We start from the raw sequence: 21,144 nt of genomic DNA on the forward strand, positions 1-21,144 counted from the left end.
CTATAACTAATTAGACATCCTGACATCATTTTATAATAATATTCTTCTTTGTTTAGAAATTCAATATTTTTGTGTCTATTTAAATAGCTATTCCATACAATATTGAAATAATAATCCAAATAACTCATCATACAAAGCTCAAACGATTATATGGAATGATATAATTTATAAAACAGAATGCGTTTATCCATAGATGTTACTATGACATTGTACATAAATGTAATCCATCGAACTAATTTTTTTTGTTCCGGCGCTATGTTTTGTATTATGCTATGTCGTTTTTTAGCTCTATATCATCTTTTTCATTGTTTTCTTGAATTATCAAATTTGAAAATTCTATAACTAATTAGACATCCTGACATCATTTTATAATAATATTCTTCTTTGTTTAGAAATTCAATATTTTTGTGTCTATTTAAATAGCTATTCCATACAATATTTAAATAATAATCCAAATAACTCATCATACAAAGCTCAAACGATTATATGGAATGATATAATTTATAAAAAAGAATGCGTTTATCCATAGATTTGTTATCCAAAATAGGTCGATATGTTTCTTTGTGCTAACTCTGTTAACAATATTACAATACATAGCCTTTAGCATATACTAGATTTCAAAATCTGTTAAGGAAATAGGAAAAAATATGATAACACTTTCTCTATTAATTAACCATTGTTTCTAGGAATTAACAAATTACTGATTATGCTATTGCAATAGATAATTGATTCATCTATTCATGATCTACAATAACTCTTCTGGTAACATTATTAGGGTATCCATTTCATCTTCGAGACGCTTAAGCATTTGCTAAATTTCTAGTATTTATGCATTAACATTAAAATATCTTTGATAAGCATTAAGATAGTTTAGCTCAGCATTAATATATGTTCACTTGCTTCATCTACATCTTGCTCTATCCCCCTACCATTGTTTCTTTGATCCATATCCATTTCCTCGGTGTTAGTAACAAATGCAAAAAATAATAGATAAATTATAAAGCAATAACTTTCAAAACAAAATGGGCATTCAAAAATTGTTTTTACAGGAAATAAGCATATGTATAATGTGTAAGAGACAATAATTCATCTAAATCATGAATTTCCATTAATTTTTGAAGCTACATTAACCACTATGGATTTCAATAATAACCATTAACTAATAATCATTATCAATGTGGATAGTATTGGTTTTCCTCATCTTTAATCAGAAAAGATTGTAGTGAAATCTATTACTTTGAAACATATACATTTTACTTAAATTCCAATTTGACTTAGTGCAATCAAGACGATTACATCTCATGATTAATTTGTCTTACATTCTTTCGAAATAAGTATCGAAATACTATTTTACTAAAATCATAAACTACATTATATTTTCATTAAATAAACCTCTTTTTGCAAGGAATAAAATTCCTTTCCATAATTATTAACCGAACTAATGATTATCTAGTGAATTTACTATGTAGAATTTCCATGCTACCGATCATATTTTACCTTGAAAAAGTAATTTGGGAACCCATATGTCAATTTACCAGTTGAATGCCTTTTTTCTCTTCTCACGTTATGAAAATAGTAAATGAACTTTATTCACTAAAATAAGTAATGTGTTTCATTTATGTCTTAGGGCCACTTCCAAACACCCTGACATAATCATAGTAATCATGTAATAAAATTTGTTATAAAAATTAATGTTAGACTACATAGATAACAATTATAATATGTGATATCAAAATTGATACTACACATTAGCTTTGAACCTTTTCACAGTCGAGCTCAACACTTACGTATCTGTTTCCAAAACAAATCTACAAATGCCTTAAATGTGAAATGTGAGCATTCGCAAAATCAAAGCTTGAAACCTTCCTCCATGCAACAGAATACCACATAGCCATAAATAGGTCATTTGTTCAATGATGTCAGACTTTTGATATTTGACAATAAGAAGATACACATTACTTATCATTAAAATATTGCACAAGAAAACACAAAATATTTCATATTAAAATATTAACAATAAAAATAATTATTTATGATTAAAATATTCACAATAATATTATATATGTCCATCATTTGTCTTTGCAAACAGCAAATATAAAATCCGTTAATAGAAAGTCCAGAGATACACAAACCCGCACAATGAAAACACAAAATATTTCTCATTATAAATACTCATAAACAAAACTTCTGCTGAATGTTCCAATCATTGATGTTGTTACAAGTTCTTTATATTCTATAATGATCCAACCTTCACCCAATTGAGCGGTGATATTCAGAAATATCAAAATTTGCATAATTTATAACTAAAATGTTTCAAATAACAAATATGCATTATTCAATACAAATGACATTGTGCCAGTAACATTATTTTAGGAAGTTGACTTCAATTCTATATTTCCAATCTCACTTCCAATTAGTGGTACATACACAACATAGTCTTTGGCATTCACATTACCATTTTGCGGAAGTTTTTTGCCCACAAGTCATTGTGTCAGCATGTACACATCAATATTACATGCAATGGTTAATTTTTATAATGCTATTTATATAAATACAAGGAAAGGAAACTATGCAATTTGTAGAAGCCATGAATTGAAAGAATTTATATGCATAATCGAGGCCACCATAAAACAATCTCAATACTCACAGTAAGAGCATTGACATTTTAGCCTACCCAAATGAAAGGATAGGATATATCATAGCTACTCACACAAGTGGACTCTAGCTCACAACGCTTGTGGAGGATGTGTGTCCACATAGTGTACATGGAAGAAGTTGTGAAAATGTCATTGTTTAGAGCAAGAAGTGTAGAGTAAGCATGAGTTGAGATAAAAGTGTGAGCGAAATGCTAACCCCACTTAATTAGTTTTAGAGAGAGGTAGATGTACATCATTTATGACTAAATTATTAACAAAAACCATATAATTCCACCACTTTCTATTTTGGCATTACAATTATTTAATACTAAATTGCGAAGTGCGATGATTCGCACATTGAAAGTTTCATTCGTACAATGGAATTTCTGTGCACTTTCACACATATGCTAATTTGGAACATTATTTAGAATTAAAATTTACTTAAATAGTAGTCATATATATTATTTATAATTAAAATATTATCAATAACATGTGCATGAACAATGCTATCATCCACACAATGCAAACCTGAAAGCTTCTTCTGCTACAAACTAAACTTATGATTAATGAAATGCGATTTTGTAGAAAAATTTGTGTGCACTCTGGACTACTCTTATTCACTTGACTATTGACATGCATTATATATAACTAAAGTATTAGCAATAAAAATGTTTATTTCATAGTGCGTACATCCCCCGCAAAACAAATTCGCACAAAACCATAAAGAGCAGATCTTTGAAACATTATTTATAATAAAAATATTATCAATAATATGAACATAAACAATGTTATTATCTGCAGAACATTTATTAAATTGACTATTAACATGAATTGTTTATAACTTAAATATTAGCAATAATATTAGCAGTTAGTGCAAATTGTGAACATCCATAGAAAGAGCACTTCTACATAAGTAGATGTTTTAAATATACAAAATATTAGCAATAACTTCATATACGTTAACCATTTACTAAAATAGTTGTTGGCTCTGGTGGGGTATCCACATATAGCATGCAAAAAAGAAGTTGTGCAGAGAAAGGAGTGCAAAAAATGCGGACCTCTCCTCACAATAGAGTTGTGTCTCCAAATATAGCACATATGGAAGAAGTTGTATAGTCGTAGTTATGCAAAGCAAGCAGTCTGAAAAAAGCAATGTGGATGAAATTCAAACCTCTCCACACAAATACAACAGATATTTAGAAATACGAATATCACCAATAGTATCATATACTTCAATTTCTTTCCAAAAAATTGGAAATAAAAGTCTTTAGTGGACAAAATGTGAACCTCTTCACATAATAAAATTCTGTTTCTAGATATAAGACTTATTGATTAAGTTGTGTGGTCATCATTTTGGGAAGCAAGTAGTCTAAAACAAGCAATGTGGATGAAGTATGGACCTCTCTGCAAAAATACAAAAATGTTTACAAGTTGTGCGAAACAAGCTATGAATATATATCAAGAACTAGAAAATGTAAGTGTGCAAAACACTCTCAAATAAGGTTTTAATAACATATATGAGAAAACAGCGAGTTATGCGGAGAAATCTCGCCAACATAACATAGTTAATCTGCACTTCTGCACATATGTCTAATTATTTACAATTTAAATATTATCAATAATTATGCAAAGCTATTTATATTATTTTATTATTGGAAAATGAATATGTCATTACCTAGAAAACATGATGAAAAAAATCAACTGTTTTTATTTTATTTTATTATTAAAAAATGAATACATCATTATCGAGAAAACAACTAATAACTTTTGTGTGAGAAACCTAGCCTATTGAGTGGAAATGAGAAACTTTTCCTATTGTGCAAAACCTAACTCATTGTTGAGAGCTATTTATTTTATTTCGTTATTGGAAAAAGGAGCAAGAAACTTAGCCTATTGTGCGGAAGTAAGAAATTTTGTGTATTGTACGGAACTTAGCTCATTGTCTGGAGCTTATAGTCCATTGTGCAAAACTTAGCTTGTGTGGAGCTTATAGTCCATTGTGCAAAACTTAGCTCATTTTGTGAACAGTATAGGTTATTGTGTGGAACTTATCTCATTGTGCGAAGCCATTTATTTTATTTTATTATTGGAAAATGAATACATATTACCGAGAAACACCATGCAAAAAAATGTGGAACATATCTCATTGTACACATCTTATAACCTATTGTTGGAATTTAGCTCATTGTGTGAAGCTTATAACCTATTGTGTGAAACTTAGTTCCTTGGGCAAAGCTTAGGGCCTATTGTGCAGAACTTAACTCAATGTGGAGAGCTATTTTTTTTTATTATTGGAAAAAGAATACATAATTTTCTTTATTATTGAAAAGAAAATAAATCATTAACGAGATCACAACTAATAAATTTTGTGTGAGAAACTTAGCCTATTTGGCAAAACCAAGAAACTTAACATATTGTGGAGAACTTAGCTCATTGTGTGGAGTGTATAGCCTATTGTATGAAACTTAGCTCATTATGAAGAACTTAGTTCATTATGCAAAGCTTACAGGCTATTGTGTGAAACTTACATCGCCATGCAGAGCTATTTATTTTATTCTATTATACATGGTTACATTTATTGTTTGGAATAGAATACATCATTATCGAGAAAACAACTAATAACCTTTATATGAGAAAAATAGCTTATTGTGTGAAACTAAGCTCATTGTTCGGAGAATATAGCTTATTGTGTGGAACTTAGCTCATTGTGAAGAGCTTATAGCCTATTGTGCAGAACTTGCATCATTGTGAAAATTGATTTATGTTTTGTTACTATTGGAAAAGAGATACGCCATTACTCAGAAAACACTATGCAAAAAAATGTGAAACTAAACTCATTGTGCAGACCTTATAACCTATTGTGTGAAACTTAGCTCCTTCATCAGCTTATAGCCTATTGTGCGGAAATTAGTTCATTGTGTAGAGCTTGGGGGCCTATTGTGTGGAACATAGGCCATTGTGTGGACCTATTTATTTTATTTTATAATTGGAAAACAGATATGTCATTACTTTTATTATTAAAAAAAAAATATGTCATTACCGAGAAAACAACTAATAAATTTTGTGTGACAAACTTAGCCTATTGTGTAGAACGAACAAACTTAGGCTATTATGCGAAGCTTAGCTCATTGTGTGAAGGTTATAGCCTATTATGTGGAGCTTATAGCCTATTGTGTGCAACTTAGCTTATATTGTGAGGAAGCTAGAAAAATAGTCTATTGTGCAGAACTTAACTCATTGTGTGGTAGTTATAGTCTATTATGATTAACTTAACTCATTGTGCATAGCTTATAGTCTCTTGTGCAAAACTTAGCTCATTGTATGGAGCAATTTATTTTATTTTATTAATAAAAAACAAATAAGTAAAAAAGCACTACCACAAAAATATCAATACAATATTAATACATGCCAGGACTATACTATCACCCTTGTTAAAATATTACTTTCATGTTAATTGGCATATGTATGTCAGTCTATCCACCAAGTACAGATTTCATTGTTAATATATTCTTTCATTGGTGTATATGACATGTTCGGTGCCTCGTTACATATGCTATTTGTTGTAAGTGTCACAATTGAACAATCATTCGTTTCGTTTACTTTGGTGGCCAGCTCTAACGGTGGATATTCGATAATTAAAGGCCAGAGGTCCTGTAATTTCACCCACACACTGCAACAAAATATATGGGGTGCATTTTGTTGTATTACTCATTACTTCTTTTTACATATTTCGATATACAATCCGCTTGATATATATGTATATATATTCGAGCATTATGAGTGAAGAATAGCATTAATAGATTAACAAGGGAAGCTGCGAGGCAGCGAGTCCCTACATGAAGTTAACATTTAAGGTCCAATCCTGTGTTGAGCTGTTTGTATCAAGGGCATACCTTTATGTTCAGTGGCTCCAATAAGCTTTTTTGCAATATTTGCAGATTCTTAGCTTGATGCATCTACACTACTGGGCTCTGTACCTGCATATAGTGTAGTGGCTTGGCTTTTCGGTAGCCCTTTCAGCTCTCTAAAGAGTCCGGGCGAGCAAGAAAACGGAGGGCAGTAAACAACGCTGATAAGGCAGCCGGATGCAACCTGTGTTGAACTGCATATAGTGTAGTGGCTTGGCTTTTCGGTAGCCCTTTCAGCTCTCTAAAGAGTCCGGGCGAGCAAGAAAATGGAGGGCAGTAAACAACGCTGATAAGGCAGCCTGATGCAACTTGTGTTGAGCTGGGCTCCAATAAGCTTTTTTGAAAGATTTGCAGATTCTTAGCTTGATGTATCTACACTACTGGGCTCTGTACCTGCATATAGTGTAGTGGCTTGGTTAATTACAATTTTCAGCCCAAAGAGGTGAAATCAAGTGTGTGTGCAAACTGTTGTCTGTGAAAGTGGTGCATATAAAGGTAGATCGGTGCCTTAAACAGGTGTAAATGACTATACACACTTACTGTAATAGCCATAGATATAAAGTACATAAGCTTAGCTCATTACATAGGTTAAGCTTAGTTAGCTTCATTAAAACACTTTCGAAAAGGTAATGTGGCTATATTAACTACTAAGTCTCAAGCAACAGATGCAAGTGTAACAAGGGTACTTTTTAGAAAACATATAGAAATATTTCTTCTTCTTCAATAAATGTCAAGGCTGAAGTACCAGTTTCGGTAACATATATAGGGGGGTTTCTATATCGGTGTTTTGATAAGACCTGTAAGTAGAGACTGCGTCAACTTCTTCTGAAACTCAGACAACAGGCAATGATTAATGGCAAAATAGTAAACAAGAAAGAGTGTAAGACTATAGAACAGATCAACTCAAGCTGTTTCATTAACTATGGTCTGCAATATTACATGATATATTACTGGAAAGGGTCATCCACAAGCCTATTGTGCCAACTCAGGAGATGTTGCAACATCTATTGAAGTTTTGGGCTTGCACCAGTTTCAGTAATACATAAATTGAGGGCTGTCGAATAATATAATATGCCCTGCAATATTTCAAAACAATGCACAAGTTTATGTTGCTAGCCCAAAATCACACAACTGCAATAGAAATAGTCACATGAGCACTATATACCAAAGTTCTGAACATTATTGAATAACTAACTTGCATAGAATCATCATCAATTCAAGATACACCAGTTTATGTTGCTAGCCCAAAATCACACAACTGCAATAGAAATAGTCACATGAGCACTATATACCAAAGATCTGAACATTATTGAATAACTAATTTGCAGAGAATCATCATCAATTCAAGACACGAGTAACATGAAAACCGCCGTGAAGCTTACATTTGACCTTGAAAATAAGCATTTCTTATGACAGACTGTAACATGTGAAGAATACAAGACAAGCACGAATGCTAACAATTAGGACATTAGACCGGCATCCCAGCAGATATGATAGAAGCATAAAAAATGCAAGTTGCACCACCATGGCAGACCCAAATGCATATTTGAAGCATCCATCATACACCTGTAATAGAGAAGGAAGCGGGGAAATAAGACAATGCGTAAAATAATGCAAAAACAGGCTTGAGATTCAAAATTACTTGTTGTAGATTCATATGCTCTTCGTTAGAGATGTTGTTGTTTTCTTGGTTTCTTTTTTCTTTGTCTTTCGACTTTTACGATGTCAATAATCAGAAGAGCCATGAGAACAAGTGCTAAGAGAAACAATGTCGTGAGTTGAGTAAGTTGGCTTATGCTAATGGATTCCATGTTATGTGAAGCAGGGAGATGTATGTGAATATCCAGGTGCAGAAGAGGCCAATTTATAAAAGAGTTCAACATGTTTGTAAGCTGGTTTTAAGTGTGAATGGAGCTAAAATACTTGAAGCTCGGATGGAGCAGGCCAGTATTTAATGGTCGGCATAAAACGAAAAGCTTGCGTTAAGTGAGCAATCAGTGCAATTAAGTGATCTATATGACATGGGGAGCAAATGGCATATGGAATGACGTATGTGGCGGCAGAAGTAAATGCGAAATTAGGTGATGTATCTGACATTGGGCAATCTTGGTGGTAGATTGGGTCCAAGCTATTCTAATAAACAATTGGCTAGACAGGAGATCTATGTCAATATCTAGGTGCAGAAATAAGTACATATACAGATTGATTTGGAATGGAGCTGAAATACTTGAAGATCAGATTGGATCAGGCTAGTATTTAATGATGGGCATAAAACGAAAAGCTTACGTTAAGTGAGCGATCGGTGCAATTAAGTGATCGATCTGACATGGGGAGCAAATGGCATATGGAATGATGCATGTGGCGGTAGTAGTAAATGCGAAATTAGGTGGCTGTGGCCAGTGTGCCCACAAGAAGAGCAACTTAACTAGCCAAATTTGTTGAAGATAGCCCCTTTGAGCCTGTTGTGGTAGATTAAATATGCTGCTGTTATACAAGACAGTAGACATTGTTATCATACAATTGAGTCGTACATTATATGAAACATCCTTTTGTATTACATCAATGAGCTAAATGGTCCTATAATTTGTGACGAATCACATCCACCCTTAGGCTTTCTCCTAGTGCTGAAGATTCCAAAGCTCAAATTTCTCATAACCAGAGAAAATATATGGACGTCCCTTTTTATGTTTAAACAAAATGGAAAATTCCTTAGAATACTATAGACAACATCACTAGAAATTTCCCAAGTAATCCGAATGAAAATTAGTCCTAATTAATAGTGTGACAGAATGGCCAGGAAATGGCAGTGCATTCCTTGGATCATGCCTAATCCCCTCATATTAAACACCCCAATGCATTAAACAAGACTCAATTGGATCCACAATTATAGATCTTAAAGGATCTTACCTGCAGACCTACAAAATGTATGACTCCAGAGAAATTTATATGCTGCCAAACCCGACTTGAGGGAGGTTCTATATGGACATTATTTACAATAGGGAATGTTCAGTGTCCCCACACATTGGACACGTTATTAATACACATCAAAGAACTGTTTCCCCCAACCTTGCAAAAGCAGAACAAGCTGGAACGTTTTATCAAACATGTCTCACAAAAGTGTTCTCCACTGTCAGATCATAGATTGCTACTACTTGCATACTTTAGATGGTTGTGAACTCATCATGCATATGTATTATCAAAAAATCCTTGACCTGTGTAGCAACTACAACATGAGTTCTCCACTGTTAGACAATAGACTGCTAGTACATGCATATTTTAGATGATTGTGAACTCCCAGACCATGCAACTACAGCAAGAGAACTGGGATGAAGAAAATGAAAGGGAATAGGATTTTGAAAGAGAATGGGAGGATTCTGTTATTGCTGTAGTCTGCCCCAACTACCCAAAACCCAAAAGGGATGAGGTAGTTTTGGGGGAATATATACCTCTCGGAACTGTCACCTAGATAAAAAAAATGCTTATTGCACCAAGAGCATTCGGAAAAAGAAAATGAAAGGGAACATGATTTTGACTGAGATCAATAAATGAGAGGATTCCGTTATCACTGTAGTCTTCCCCAATTACCCAATAGCCTAGAAGGGGCAAGGTGGTTTTGATTGAATATGCACCTCTCAAGCCTGGAATTGAGATCAAAAGAAATGAACATCACACCAAGAGATATATCTATCCTCAATTCATACTCTCTTTCTTTATATTGATACACAGTAACATATAATCTTGCGTAGTTAGCATTACCTTTAACATGCCATACTGTTGAGTAAGTGTCCTCCAAATAATGCCCTTCCATGCAAATATTATACATAAAAGCAGTTGTGTCAACTATATACTTCAATTGTTATGTATGCAAGAAAATTTCCAGTTTCAATGCTTCCTTGTGAGTCTGTTCAACAACTTTAAACCATGGAAATTGGCTTTGGGGTACAAGTCCTTGGATTTATGAGAAAGTATTTCAGCCCAAAAATTCTTAAAGTTTATATCTTTCTAATTGCAAGCTTACTAAAAAGCATAGTGACATATCCCTTCTTGAGGAGTTAGTTCCAGTCTAAGTTGACTATGATGGTTGAACAAATATATATACAAGTACAGGCTGTCAAAACAAAAATTGCTATAAAAAGCATAGTGACATATCCCTTCTTGAGGATTTAGTTCCAGTCTAAGATGACTATCAAAAACAAATGAATGTTATAATTGTCTGTATTTATATTTTCTCTGGTTATGAGAAATTTGAGCTTTGGAATCTTCAGCACTAGGAGAAAGCCTAAGGGTGGATGTGATTCGTCACAAATTATAGGACCATTTAGCTCATTGATGTAAATGCAGAGAAGTTGGAAACCATGGGTTTTGATTGCGGGTTAATTTTTTTGAGATATATGGTGGTCTGCGCAAAAATATGTACTTTGCATAGTGATAGCTCATAATCTCCTCTATCAGACAATGTATATGTAAAATTAATGGTTGTAGGTTCAATTCTCCTTGGGTTGATCAAGGTCAGGCTCGATTAGTTGAGGAGGCTTGGTACATTCTTTCGGGTTGAATCTGCCCTGGAAAATTACAAGCTAGAACTCTCACTATGTTAATCTCAAATGCCTGACGATGTCACCTTCTTGGCTGTTCTGAGTGCTTGCAGCCATTCAGGTCTAGTGAATGAAGGTTGGCATTATTTCAATACCATGACTCGAGATCAGTGTATCCCACCAAGAGCAGGGCATTACGCCTGTATGGTTGATCTCCTTGGCCGTGCTGGTTGTTTGGATGAGGCATATGATTTTATAAAAAAAATGCCATTTAAACCTAATGTTAGGAAAAGTTGCAGCAGAACACCTTTTTGAGTTAGATTCAGAAAATGCTGGAAATTATGTCATGTTGTCAAATATTTATGCTACAGCTGGTAAGTGGGGGAACATGTTAAAGTTGAGGAAAGCAATGAAAGACAGAGGTATAAAGAAGGAACCTGGATGCAGTTGGATTGAGGTAAAGAGCAGGGTACACGTTTTCCTTGTAGGGTAAAGAGCAGGGCAATACGCCTGTGTGGTTGATCTCCTTGGCCGTGCTGGTTGTTTGGATGAGGCATATGATTTTATAAAAAAAATGCCATTTAAACCTAATGTTAGGAAAAGTTGTAGCAGAACACCTTTTTGAGTTAGATCCACAAAATGCTGGAAATTATGTCATGTTGTCAAATATTTATGCTACAGCTGGTAAGTGGGGGAACATGTTAAAGTTGAGGAAAGCAATGAAAGACAGAGGTATAAAGAAGGAACCTCGATGCAGTTGGATTGAGGTAAAGAGCAGGGTACACGTTTTCCCTGTAGGAGATAGATCACACCCACAAATACAAGAGATCTATGGCATGTTGCAAAAGTTACCTGGGCAGATGAAAGAAGCTGGGTATTTTAGACCACACCCACAAATACAAGAGATCTATGCCATGTTGCAAAAGTTAGCTGGGCAGATGAAAGAAGCTGGGTATTTGCCTCAAACAAACTTTATATTAAATGATATAGAAGAACACTAGAATTATATACAAACTAAACAGTGAATTCATACCATAAGAAACTACAAACTTTATATGCTAGAACAAATTCGTACCTCAAGATTTTCCTAGGCACACACTAGAGAAGGACTTCTTGTGTGGAGTACAAGAGCCCTAGAGAGCTGAGTTCTGCTCATGGAGAGCCACAGGCCTTGAAGGATGACTACAGATAGGAAAGTCTGTTCTAGAAGGAGCTGAGTCTAGATATGTCCATCAAGAAGGCTAATGTTGGAAGCTGAAGCAAACCACAACTGAAGGAGAGTAGGCCGAGGCCTATTTCATGGCATTTGAGGGCTGGTTTAGAGTCTGCCTCATCACAGACTTAAATCAGAGTTTGTTGAAGACAGGAGAAGGCCAACTCTATTGCCAATGGAGGTTCCCATACATGAAAATATTATCATTTAAGATACAAACTTGGGTTGCTGCTATTTCTGTGGATGAATATAAAACCTGTGCACCGATGTTTCATGGAGCTAAATTATGAATGGCTGATCCTGTTATTTGCTGTGTTGATTTTTGACTGCTCTACTAATTTTATACTAGAAGCATGGGAAGCAGCAAACTATGTAAACGAGTGCCCTAGCCTGACATAAAAGCAGCAAAAACATTCTATAATGGATTGTTAAGCAAGCTAATGCTTAAAATTAAATTCAAAGAAGAAAAGGATAAAACCTCAACTAGATAGTATAGAATGACCAAAAATTCAAGAACCTTACCAAAGATATTGAAGCCCAATCTCACATATATTGGTCTGAAGAAGAAATCAACAAACTGAATAAACCACCATGTGATGTAGAAACTTATTGCAACCGGAAACAGAACCACACTGCAAAAGGTTACAATCAACATATCGAGCTCATATAAACAACTACAGGAAAACTACAGGAAAGCTCATATCAAGATCTCATGTATTTGGAAAACTACAGGAAGAGTCTTGATCAATATTTTTGCTTTAATTCTCCCTCTAGGGACTCTCAAAGGATCTTGTGCACACTCAAAAACAAACATCCCACAGTGCAGCTTCCCTACATTCCAATTAGATATCATGTTAAATTTAGAAGAGCAGTGCCATGATGCTCTAAATCAAATACAAAATGAAAAGGAAAAGGAAATTCCAATGAGATTTCATGGTATATTAAGGAGATGTGCCACAATGGTCTAAATCAAATACAAAAGGCAAAGGAAATGGAATAAAACAATGTTACAAAAAACTCTGTAGAACATAAAACTTTTGAGAAATGTCTTAGACAATGTTATTATTGCAAACTTGGAGTACTCCATTTTGGGTATATAAAAGAAGGGATGAGATCCTCCATTTTTCAATCGAAATGTTGCATGATTATGATAGAAATAGAGACCAAAATCCACCAGGCATCTCGTTGCGGTTTGGCCATCTATCTCAACATGGTCTTCTGGCAAGCGACAACCCCTAGGCCTAACAAATAGCACAACAGTCTTATCATTGAGCTTGTATGTCTTGTTTCTTGCCTTGTCCTCATACATTATTGTTCATTCCATTGCATCCTTCAAGTTTATGTGACCTCTCATAATGTTGTCCCAGGTGGGAGACAACATAACATCCCACATCGTCCAACATTGGAAGGCCCTAAAGAAAAGTATGGATGAACTATAGTCTATTTCAGTATTGAAGAAAATGTTTTCAGGCATTAACATAAATATCAATATTGAGTATTACAAGGCAATTCTAGCAGGCCTTTTGCACCATAGAGAGGGTGCAGAGAAGAAATTTGCTACCTTTGAAGGCATACCCACTTAACTGATCTAGTCTTACCCAAGGAAAGTACTAATGATGGTATATTGGATGCAAGCCCCCCACATTGAGTGATTGGTACAAAGATGAAACCATACATTTTGAAACAAATGTTAACAATCCAAAATAACAGTTTCAAAGACCTGCCCTTGAAGACCAATCAACTAGAGAGAATTGACATAAATGTCCTATATATTTTCTTCATCTACCAATTGAGAGAATACAAGCCCACTTCATAATCAATACAATAAAGCTTAAGAACAAAACAACTAACAGGGAATTAGTAACAACAATGATATGCAACAAACATTTCCATGCAAATGACAGATCAAAAATCTCGGAGCCCTAGAGAGCTGAGTTCTGCTCATGGAGAGCCACGGGCCTTGAAGGATGACTACGGATAGGAAAGTCTTTTCTAGAAGGAGCTGAGTCTAGATATGTCCATCAAGAAGACTAATGTTGGAAGCTGAAGCAAACCACAACTGAAGGAGAGTAGGCCGAGGCCTATTCCATGGCATTTGAGGGCTGGTTTAGAGTCTGCCTCATCACTAAATGAGTGCCCTAGCCTCACGTAAAAGTAGCAAAAACATTCTATAATGGATTGTTAAGCAAGCTAATGCTTAAAATTAAATTCAAAGAAGAAAAGGATAAAACCTCAACTAGATAGTATAGAATGACCAGAAATTCAAGAACCTTACCAAAGATATTGGAGCCCAATCTCACATATATTGGTCTGAAGAAGAAATCAACAAACTGAATAAACCACCATGTGATGTAGAAAATTATTGCAACCGGAAACAGAACCACACTGCAAAAGGTTACAATCAACATATCAAGCTCATATAAACAACTACAGGAAAACTACAGGAAAGCTCATATCAAGATCTCATGTATTTGGAAAACTGCAGGAAGATGGTCCTATAATTTGTGACGAATCACATCCACCCTTAGGCTTTCTCCTAGTGCTGAAGATTCCAAAGCTCAAATTTCTCATAACCAGAGAAAATATATGGACGTCCCTTTTTATGTTTAAACAAAATGGAAAATTCCTTAGAATACTATAGACAACATCACTAGAAATTTCCCAAGTAATCCGAATGAAAATTAGTCCTAATTAATAGTGTGACAGAATGGCCAGGAAATGGCAGTGCATTCCTTGGATCATGCCTAATCCCCTCATATTAAACACCCCAATGCATTAAACAAGACTCAATTGGATCCACAATTATAGATCTTAAAGGATCTTACCTGCAGACCTACAAAATGTATGACTCCAGAGAAATTTATATGCTGCCAAACCCGACTTGAGGGAGGTTCTATATGGACATTATTTACAATAGGGAATGTTCAGTGTCCCCACACATTGGACACGTTATTAATACACATCAAAGAACTGTTTCCCCCAACCTTGCAAAAGCAGAACAAGCTGGAACGTTTTATCAAACATGTCTCACAAAAGTGTTCTCCACTGTCAGATCATAGATTGCTACTACTTGCATACTTTAGATGGTTGTGAACTCATCATGCAAATGTATTATAAAAAAATCCTTGACCTGTGTAGCAACTACAACATAAGTTCTCCACTGTTAGACAATAGACTGCTAGTACTTGCATATTTTAGATGATTGTGAACTCCCTGACCATGCAACTACAACAAGAGAACTGGGATGAAGAAAATGAAAGGAAATAGGATTTTGAAAGAGAATGGGAGGATTATGTTATTGCTGTAGTCTGCCCCAACTACCCAAAACCCAAAAGGGATGAGGTGGTTTTGGGGGAATATATACCTCTCGGAACTGTCACCTAGATCAAAAAAATGCTTACTGCACCAAGAGCATTCGGAAGATGAAAATGAAAGGGAACATGATTTTGACTGAGATGAATAAATGAGAGGATTCTATTATCACTGTAGTCTTCCCCAATTACCCAATAGCCTAGAAGGTGCAATGTGGTTTTGATTGAATATGCACCTCTCAAGCCTGGAATTGAGATCAAAAGAAATGAACATCACACCAAGAGATATATCTATCCTCAATTCATACTCTCTTTCTTTATACTGATACACAGTAACATATCATCTTGAACAGTTAGCATTACCTTTAACATGCCATACTCTTGAGTAAGTGTCCACCATTTTCCAAATAATGCCCTTCCATGCAAATATTATACATAAAAGAAGTTGTGTCAACTATATACTTCAATTGTTATGTATGCAAGTAAATTTTCAGTTTCAATGCTTCCTTGTGAGTCTGTTCAACAACTTTAAACCATGGAAATTGGCTTTGGGGTACAAGTCCTTGGATTTATGAGAAAGTATTTCAGCCCAAAAATTCTTAAAGGTTATATCTTTCTAATTGCAAGCTTACTAAAAAGCATAGTGAAATATCCCTTCTTGAGGATTTAGTTCCAGTCTAAGTTGACTATGATGGTTGAACAAATATATATACAAGTACAGGTTGTCAAAACAAAAATTGCTCTAAAAAGCATAGTGACATATCCCTTCTTGAGGATTTAGTTCCAGTCTAAGATGACTATGATGGTTGAACAAATATATATACAAATACAGGCTGTCAAAACAAAAATTTCTTTCTCCTTGTAATGTCTCCCAATCCAAAAGACTATAGAAAAGTAGTTTAGTATAAACCTCATTAAGCAATTAAGAAAGAGTATTCATCCATTGCAAACAACACATAATAAGGATCAAGAACAAATGAATGTTATAATTGTCTGTATTTTAACCCAAATCTAATCAGATTCATGATGAAATTAAACACTCAAACATTTTCTGTAGGTCACTATTTTCTCTATAAACATTCAAAGTTTCATTCATTGGCAAAATTTCAATGTCTTGGGTTGTAATTTAAAGCCATTATTGTCAGTTGTGCTTGCAGAGGGATTACTTTGCTGATGCGGTAGCTTAGCGAAACAAGCCATTTTCTTTTTTCTTAAATGCTAGCATAAGAAAGAGAAACAATATACCTGTAACAATTTGGTGTGGCTTGCTCCATTGCATCAAAAGCTTCCAAGGAATGCACTGCCATTTCCTGGCCATTCTGTCACACAATTAATTAGACACATTACAAGAGTACGAAGAAGCAATCTCGGTTGGCTCTTCGATATCATCTTAACTTTAAAAATACAAGAAAACCCCAAAGGCTTTCTGATAAGCTGCCACTTAAAGATGAAAATGAAAAGTACTCTTACTGAGAGGAAGAATTGCAACATAGATGAAAGCTGCCAAATTTTTAAAATTGGCTTCCTTAGCTGCCTTTTCAACTGCTCTCTGCATTACAAATCAACCTCAAAAACCTTCAATATTAGAGGAAAACCTTGATTGATGTTCTGAAAAAATTAAATGGAATTGAAAAGGTTCCAGTAAGAATGAGAAATACCCACCCTAAATGAATCCGACGATGCTTGAAACCAAATTGGAAAACCCCTGCTACTTCTAGGCCAACTGGGTGAAGATCCACTGAGTCCATTGGGTATGAATGGAATCAGCAACCACTTGCTAAATAGGTTATGGATATCGATATAATAATAAAGGGTGCTGCACGAAGTGCTGGTGCGCGAGCCACCAGAAGCCCATTCAAGCCAAACAGATAAAAGCGTTCAATTTGTAAATGCTAACCTCGATTCTTGGTTTTGCAGAAATATGTATTCCAAAAACAAAGAAGACAATACTGGACGTGGTAACAAATAGGCTAGTAATAAAAAGAAAAAACGAATAATTAAAAGTTATATAAAAAATTATTAAATAAAATAATATGACAATCAGAATATATAAAAGTCACCACAGCTGGACCGCTGGACTTCATGCTACCGCATGGATACCAAGTGTCGCTTTACCTGCACCCTAAGATCTACGTTCACTTAAACCATCATGTAAACCATCTTTCAGATTCATTTAATCGACTCATCTGCGCCATGATCGATCTGCCTCGTCGCTCGCTCACCATTTTCTCTTATTATTGTTGTGCATCTGTTCATGTAAATCCCAATGGCACAATTCCCATCTGCTGATATATCTTCCTCTTCTTCCTGTTCTGGGTTCATCCAAGTCCCGACGGAAAATCCCAATGGCACAATTCATGCAGTGAATGAATGGCTTCTGTGCGCAGCGGGTGAACCACTTTTTGTGTGCAGTGGGTGAACCACTTGAGTTAATGGCTTATTTGAATGGCTTCGAACCTCGAACAAGTTTACCCTCGATCTCCTAGCGTCTGATCTTTAGGCTCGTACGTTGCTTCCCCCTTTCGCTAGTGAAATTACCACTTCAAGGAAGGCCAGGGTCAGGCCCGGTAGGGACTCACCACCTGAAAGAAATTCATAATAGTGCCTTCCATCCGGAAATGATAATATTGTTATATAACATTACATATAGTGTCAGCAACCGTGGTTTCCCTATAAACTAGCGGTTACTATTGATCCTCCACTCCTGCCACACATGTGCAGGGTTGGGAATGGAAGGACATCAATCCACTGCCAGGCCGGGTAGCAAAGACGAGAGGTAAGCGAATCTTAAAACCCTTGCTTCTCGTTCACTGTCTTCTGTAGTTGTAGATGGCATTTACTGGCTACTTGCAAAAATCCTTGGACGCAGCGTTTTGCTGGTTCTGGTCATGAGCTACAGATTCAGCCCAATAAGCAACAATCAGATCACTCCCAGTGATGGCAATGGCGAAAGAGTTGGTGATTATAGTTGTTCTTTTCTTCCCTGCGTACGCATCGGTATGCCCCGGCCCCCCGCCCACCCACAATATATAATGTTTAACAAACAGCCTTTACAGTGGACCTCAGCAATGATGATAGATGTGATTTTACTGTGCATGCAGCTTGTGGGTATCAGAACAGGCCTGCCATTGCCTTCCCTGTGGGAAATTTTCGTCCTTACCTCTGGTGTTTGCTCGAATGCAAGTCCTTGCCAGGATTCTTAGTCGATCTCAGGAGTCGATGCTGGTAGTTGATGCTGCATACTACTCAACGGGGCTACCCAAATTGGCTTGGCTTTGATACTCGGCTACTCAGATTGGCTTAACAGTTCGGAACAATTCATCAACAGACACACGGTTGAATTAATGCTAGGAAGGGAATAATGCCAGTCGGGGGAGGGGCGCATCGGCTTTGCATCTGCCTCTGTTACTATTGCTGATGGTGGTTAATCCACTGGTTCTTCAACGGCTTCAACGACTGAAACTAGTGGGGGTTTTGCGCAGAGAGGTGTTGATATTGGGGATCCGACTCTGCTGAGCGGGTAGGCGGTGGTTCATGACACCTCCCGCCATGCACGGACACCTGCACAACACCTGTTAAGATCAAACCGTATCAAACCTTAGCATATGCCTGTTTGCAGATAATACGAATTGACGAATTAATGTTAGCATTAACATCAGACCGCTGACGATCAGGCAGAATGAACTGGGCCTAAATAGCAATTTAGCCTATGCTCGGGCCTCTTCCGCCTCGGGAAGAGGCCAAATAAGATGGCAAAGGTTCAGGGCGGAATAGAACTTTGGCTATGTGCGCACATCACCGCGCAGCACATTTCCAAACTTTAGACTAATGACCGAATAACACAGTAATAAAACTGTGAACTAATGCTAAGTCGAAGCTGTTTGATTACTATAGTCCCTACCTATTGCCAGATGGCAGGGACTAATAATGGGTTTTACTCCATATCGATTCAATGCACAGCATGTACAAACTACATAAATCTTCTTTCTTACACCATAGCTCGTCTGATGATTTGAGTAAACGGTTGGACGGATCGTGAGGGAATGATTTCTTTATGAAAATCATTTATTATATAGGATAGTAGTCTATCTATTTTTGTTTGTTTTATTATCGATAAATTTAAGAAAAGTTTATGTGCCATCAAGAAATTCATATGAAAGAAACTTCAGAGACAAACTCACCTACTTACTCATAATCATATTAAAACAATTTATTATAATATATGGTTAAGTTGTGACAAAGCGCACTGAAATTTGACTCGAAAATATATAGTAATGTGGTTAATCTTGCCCCAAAGTAATATATTATTGCAGAGTGCCTGAGTATAATATATTTGCTGACATATGTCTGCGAACGATGTGAGTTGTCTTTACTTCTCTGGAATCAGAAAACACAGAGAAGCAGAATTATTCATATGACAGACTGCTGAAAGATGCCAGCTCGCGGGACACTCATATTTGTATAATAATAGCTTTTGGATTTTGGGTGGCCGTAGGGTTTTGGAGTTTTGGCAACACATCATAATTCACAAAACGCTTACAGGCCTGTTTAAGTCAAATAACGTATCTTCCAATAGCCTTTGATGGATGATATTGCGAAATAAGTGGCGTAACTGTTTGGAAGTCGGAAGATGCTGCTAACTGGCGTATATATATTGGAAGATAGAAAATTCAAACTTCTGAGTCAATCAACGTGAATCAGGTGAAAAGGTTTTGTTTTATCTATGTTGGTTTTATGTGTTTTTTCAGTTCGTTTAACATAAATAAAATACTGTAAACTGTGCCTGAAATGCTTAAAATAAGAAACAAGATACTTTAAACGGTATGAGAAAGTTAAAAATAAGAAAGCCGATCACTAATGGAATAAAATAAATTCTCTTTTAAAGTCAGAAATTTGAAAACTTTAAAATTTAATTTTCGGAGATGTTTAAGGATGCTTTAATCGGTTTTTAATTGGATGTTTGAGGATAAGCATCATATATCAGAATCTTAAATACCGGAAGCCACTCAGGAACATGATTTCAATTTTTTGTTTTTTTTTAAGGTTGTTTAACGATAAAAGTCATATTATCTATTATACTATAAATTTACTTTTTCTATGACAAGATAGTTTATATCTTATAAACAAGCATAAGACAATAAAGTAAGTTAAATTCATCAGGATTTTGTTTTTTTCATAATGCTAAGAAATAGACATGTGAAATTAATATATAAATAATAATAATCAAATAATTTAAATTACAAGATAGATTTATGATAGACTAAATCGACTAAATTAGGAAAGATTTATGAGAAGTAATTTAGAAACAATAAAAAGAAACTAATTTGAAATAATGAATAATAAAAATCACATAAAGATGTAAAAATTAAATGGATTAATATTTGTATATTGCTAAGTGATAAATAAAAAGTTGGTCTCCAATGTTTGAAAGCAGAAATTTTTTGGCACTTAGATGTTAGGTGTTTAATTCTCTTAATTTTAGTTACTAAAATAAATATAGAAAATCAATATAATGTCAAAGATGAAATATTTTAGGTTGAT

At 35.2% G+C, this 21,144-nt stretch overlaps 1 protein-coding gene across 3 annotated transcripts; it reads right to left on the reverse strand.

Moving 5' to 3' along the window:
* Positions 1-12,816: 12,816 nt before the first annotated feature.
* LOC149167128 (uncharacterized) lies at positions 12,817-17,651 on the reverse strand. Of its 3 annotated transcripts, none has more exons than XM_089432873.1 (4): positions 17,074-17,651; positions 16,849-16,922; positions 14,568-14,677; positions 12,817-12,924 (listed from the first exon to the last, which is right to left on the reverse strand). In XM_089432873.1, the coding sequence occupies exons 1-4, from the start codon at positions 17,092-17,094 to the stop codon at positions 12,899-12,901; spliced, it is 231 nt and encodes a 76-aa protein (XP_089288999.1). In that variant the 5' UTR covers positions 17,095-17,651; the 3' UTR covers positions 12,817-12,898. The 3 variants fall into 3 exon arrangements, with proteins under 3 accessions (XP_089288999.1, XP_089288998.1, XP_089288997.1); XM_089432872.1 differs by lacking the exon at positions 12,817-12,924 and adding an exon at positions 12,960-13,123 and having other exon boundaries at positions 16,849-16,913; XM_089432871.1 differs by lacking the exon at positions 12,817-12,924 and adding an exon at positions 12,960-13,123.
* Between the last annotated feature and the right edge of the window lie 3,493 nt (positions 17,652-21,144).

This window comes from Pinus tabuliformis, chromosome 5_1 (assembly GCF_031772625.1).
Source record: "Pinus tabuliformis cultivar Carrire ecotype Pingquan chromosome 5_1, CPIR1, whole genome shotgun sequence".
NCBI classification, from domain to species: Eukaryota; Viridiplantae; Streptophyta; class Pinopsida; order Pinales; family Pinaceae; genus Pinus; species Pinus tabuliformis.

Coding starts and splice junctions, on each gene's coding strand:
- LOC149167128 (XM_089432871.1), bottom strand. CDS start 17,094: ATGTTGCAATTCTTCCTCTCA. Junction 16,923..17,073: donor TGTTGCAATTCTTCCTCTCA/GTAAGAGTACTT, acceptor ATTGTGTGACAG/AATGGCCAGGAAATGGCAGT. Junction 14,678..16,848: donor GCCACACCAAATTGTTACAG/GTATATTGTTTC, acceptor AACCTTTTGCAG/TGTGGTTCTGTTTCCGGTTG.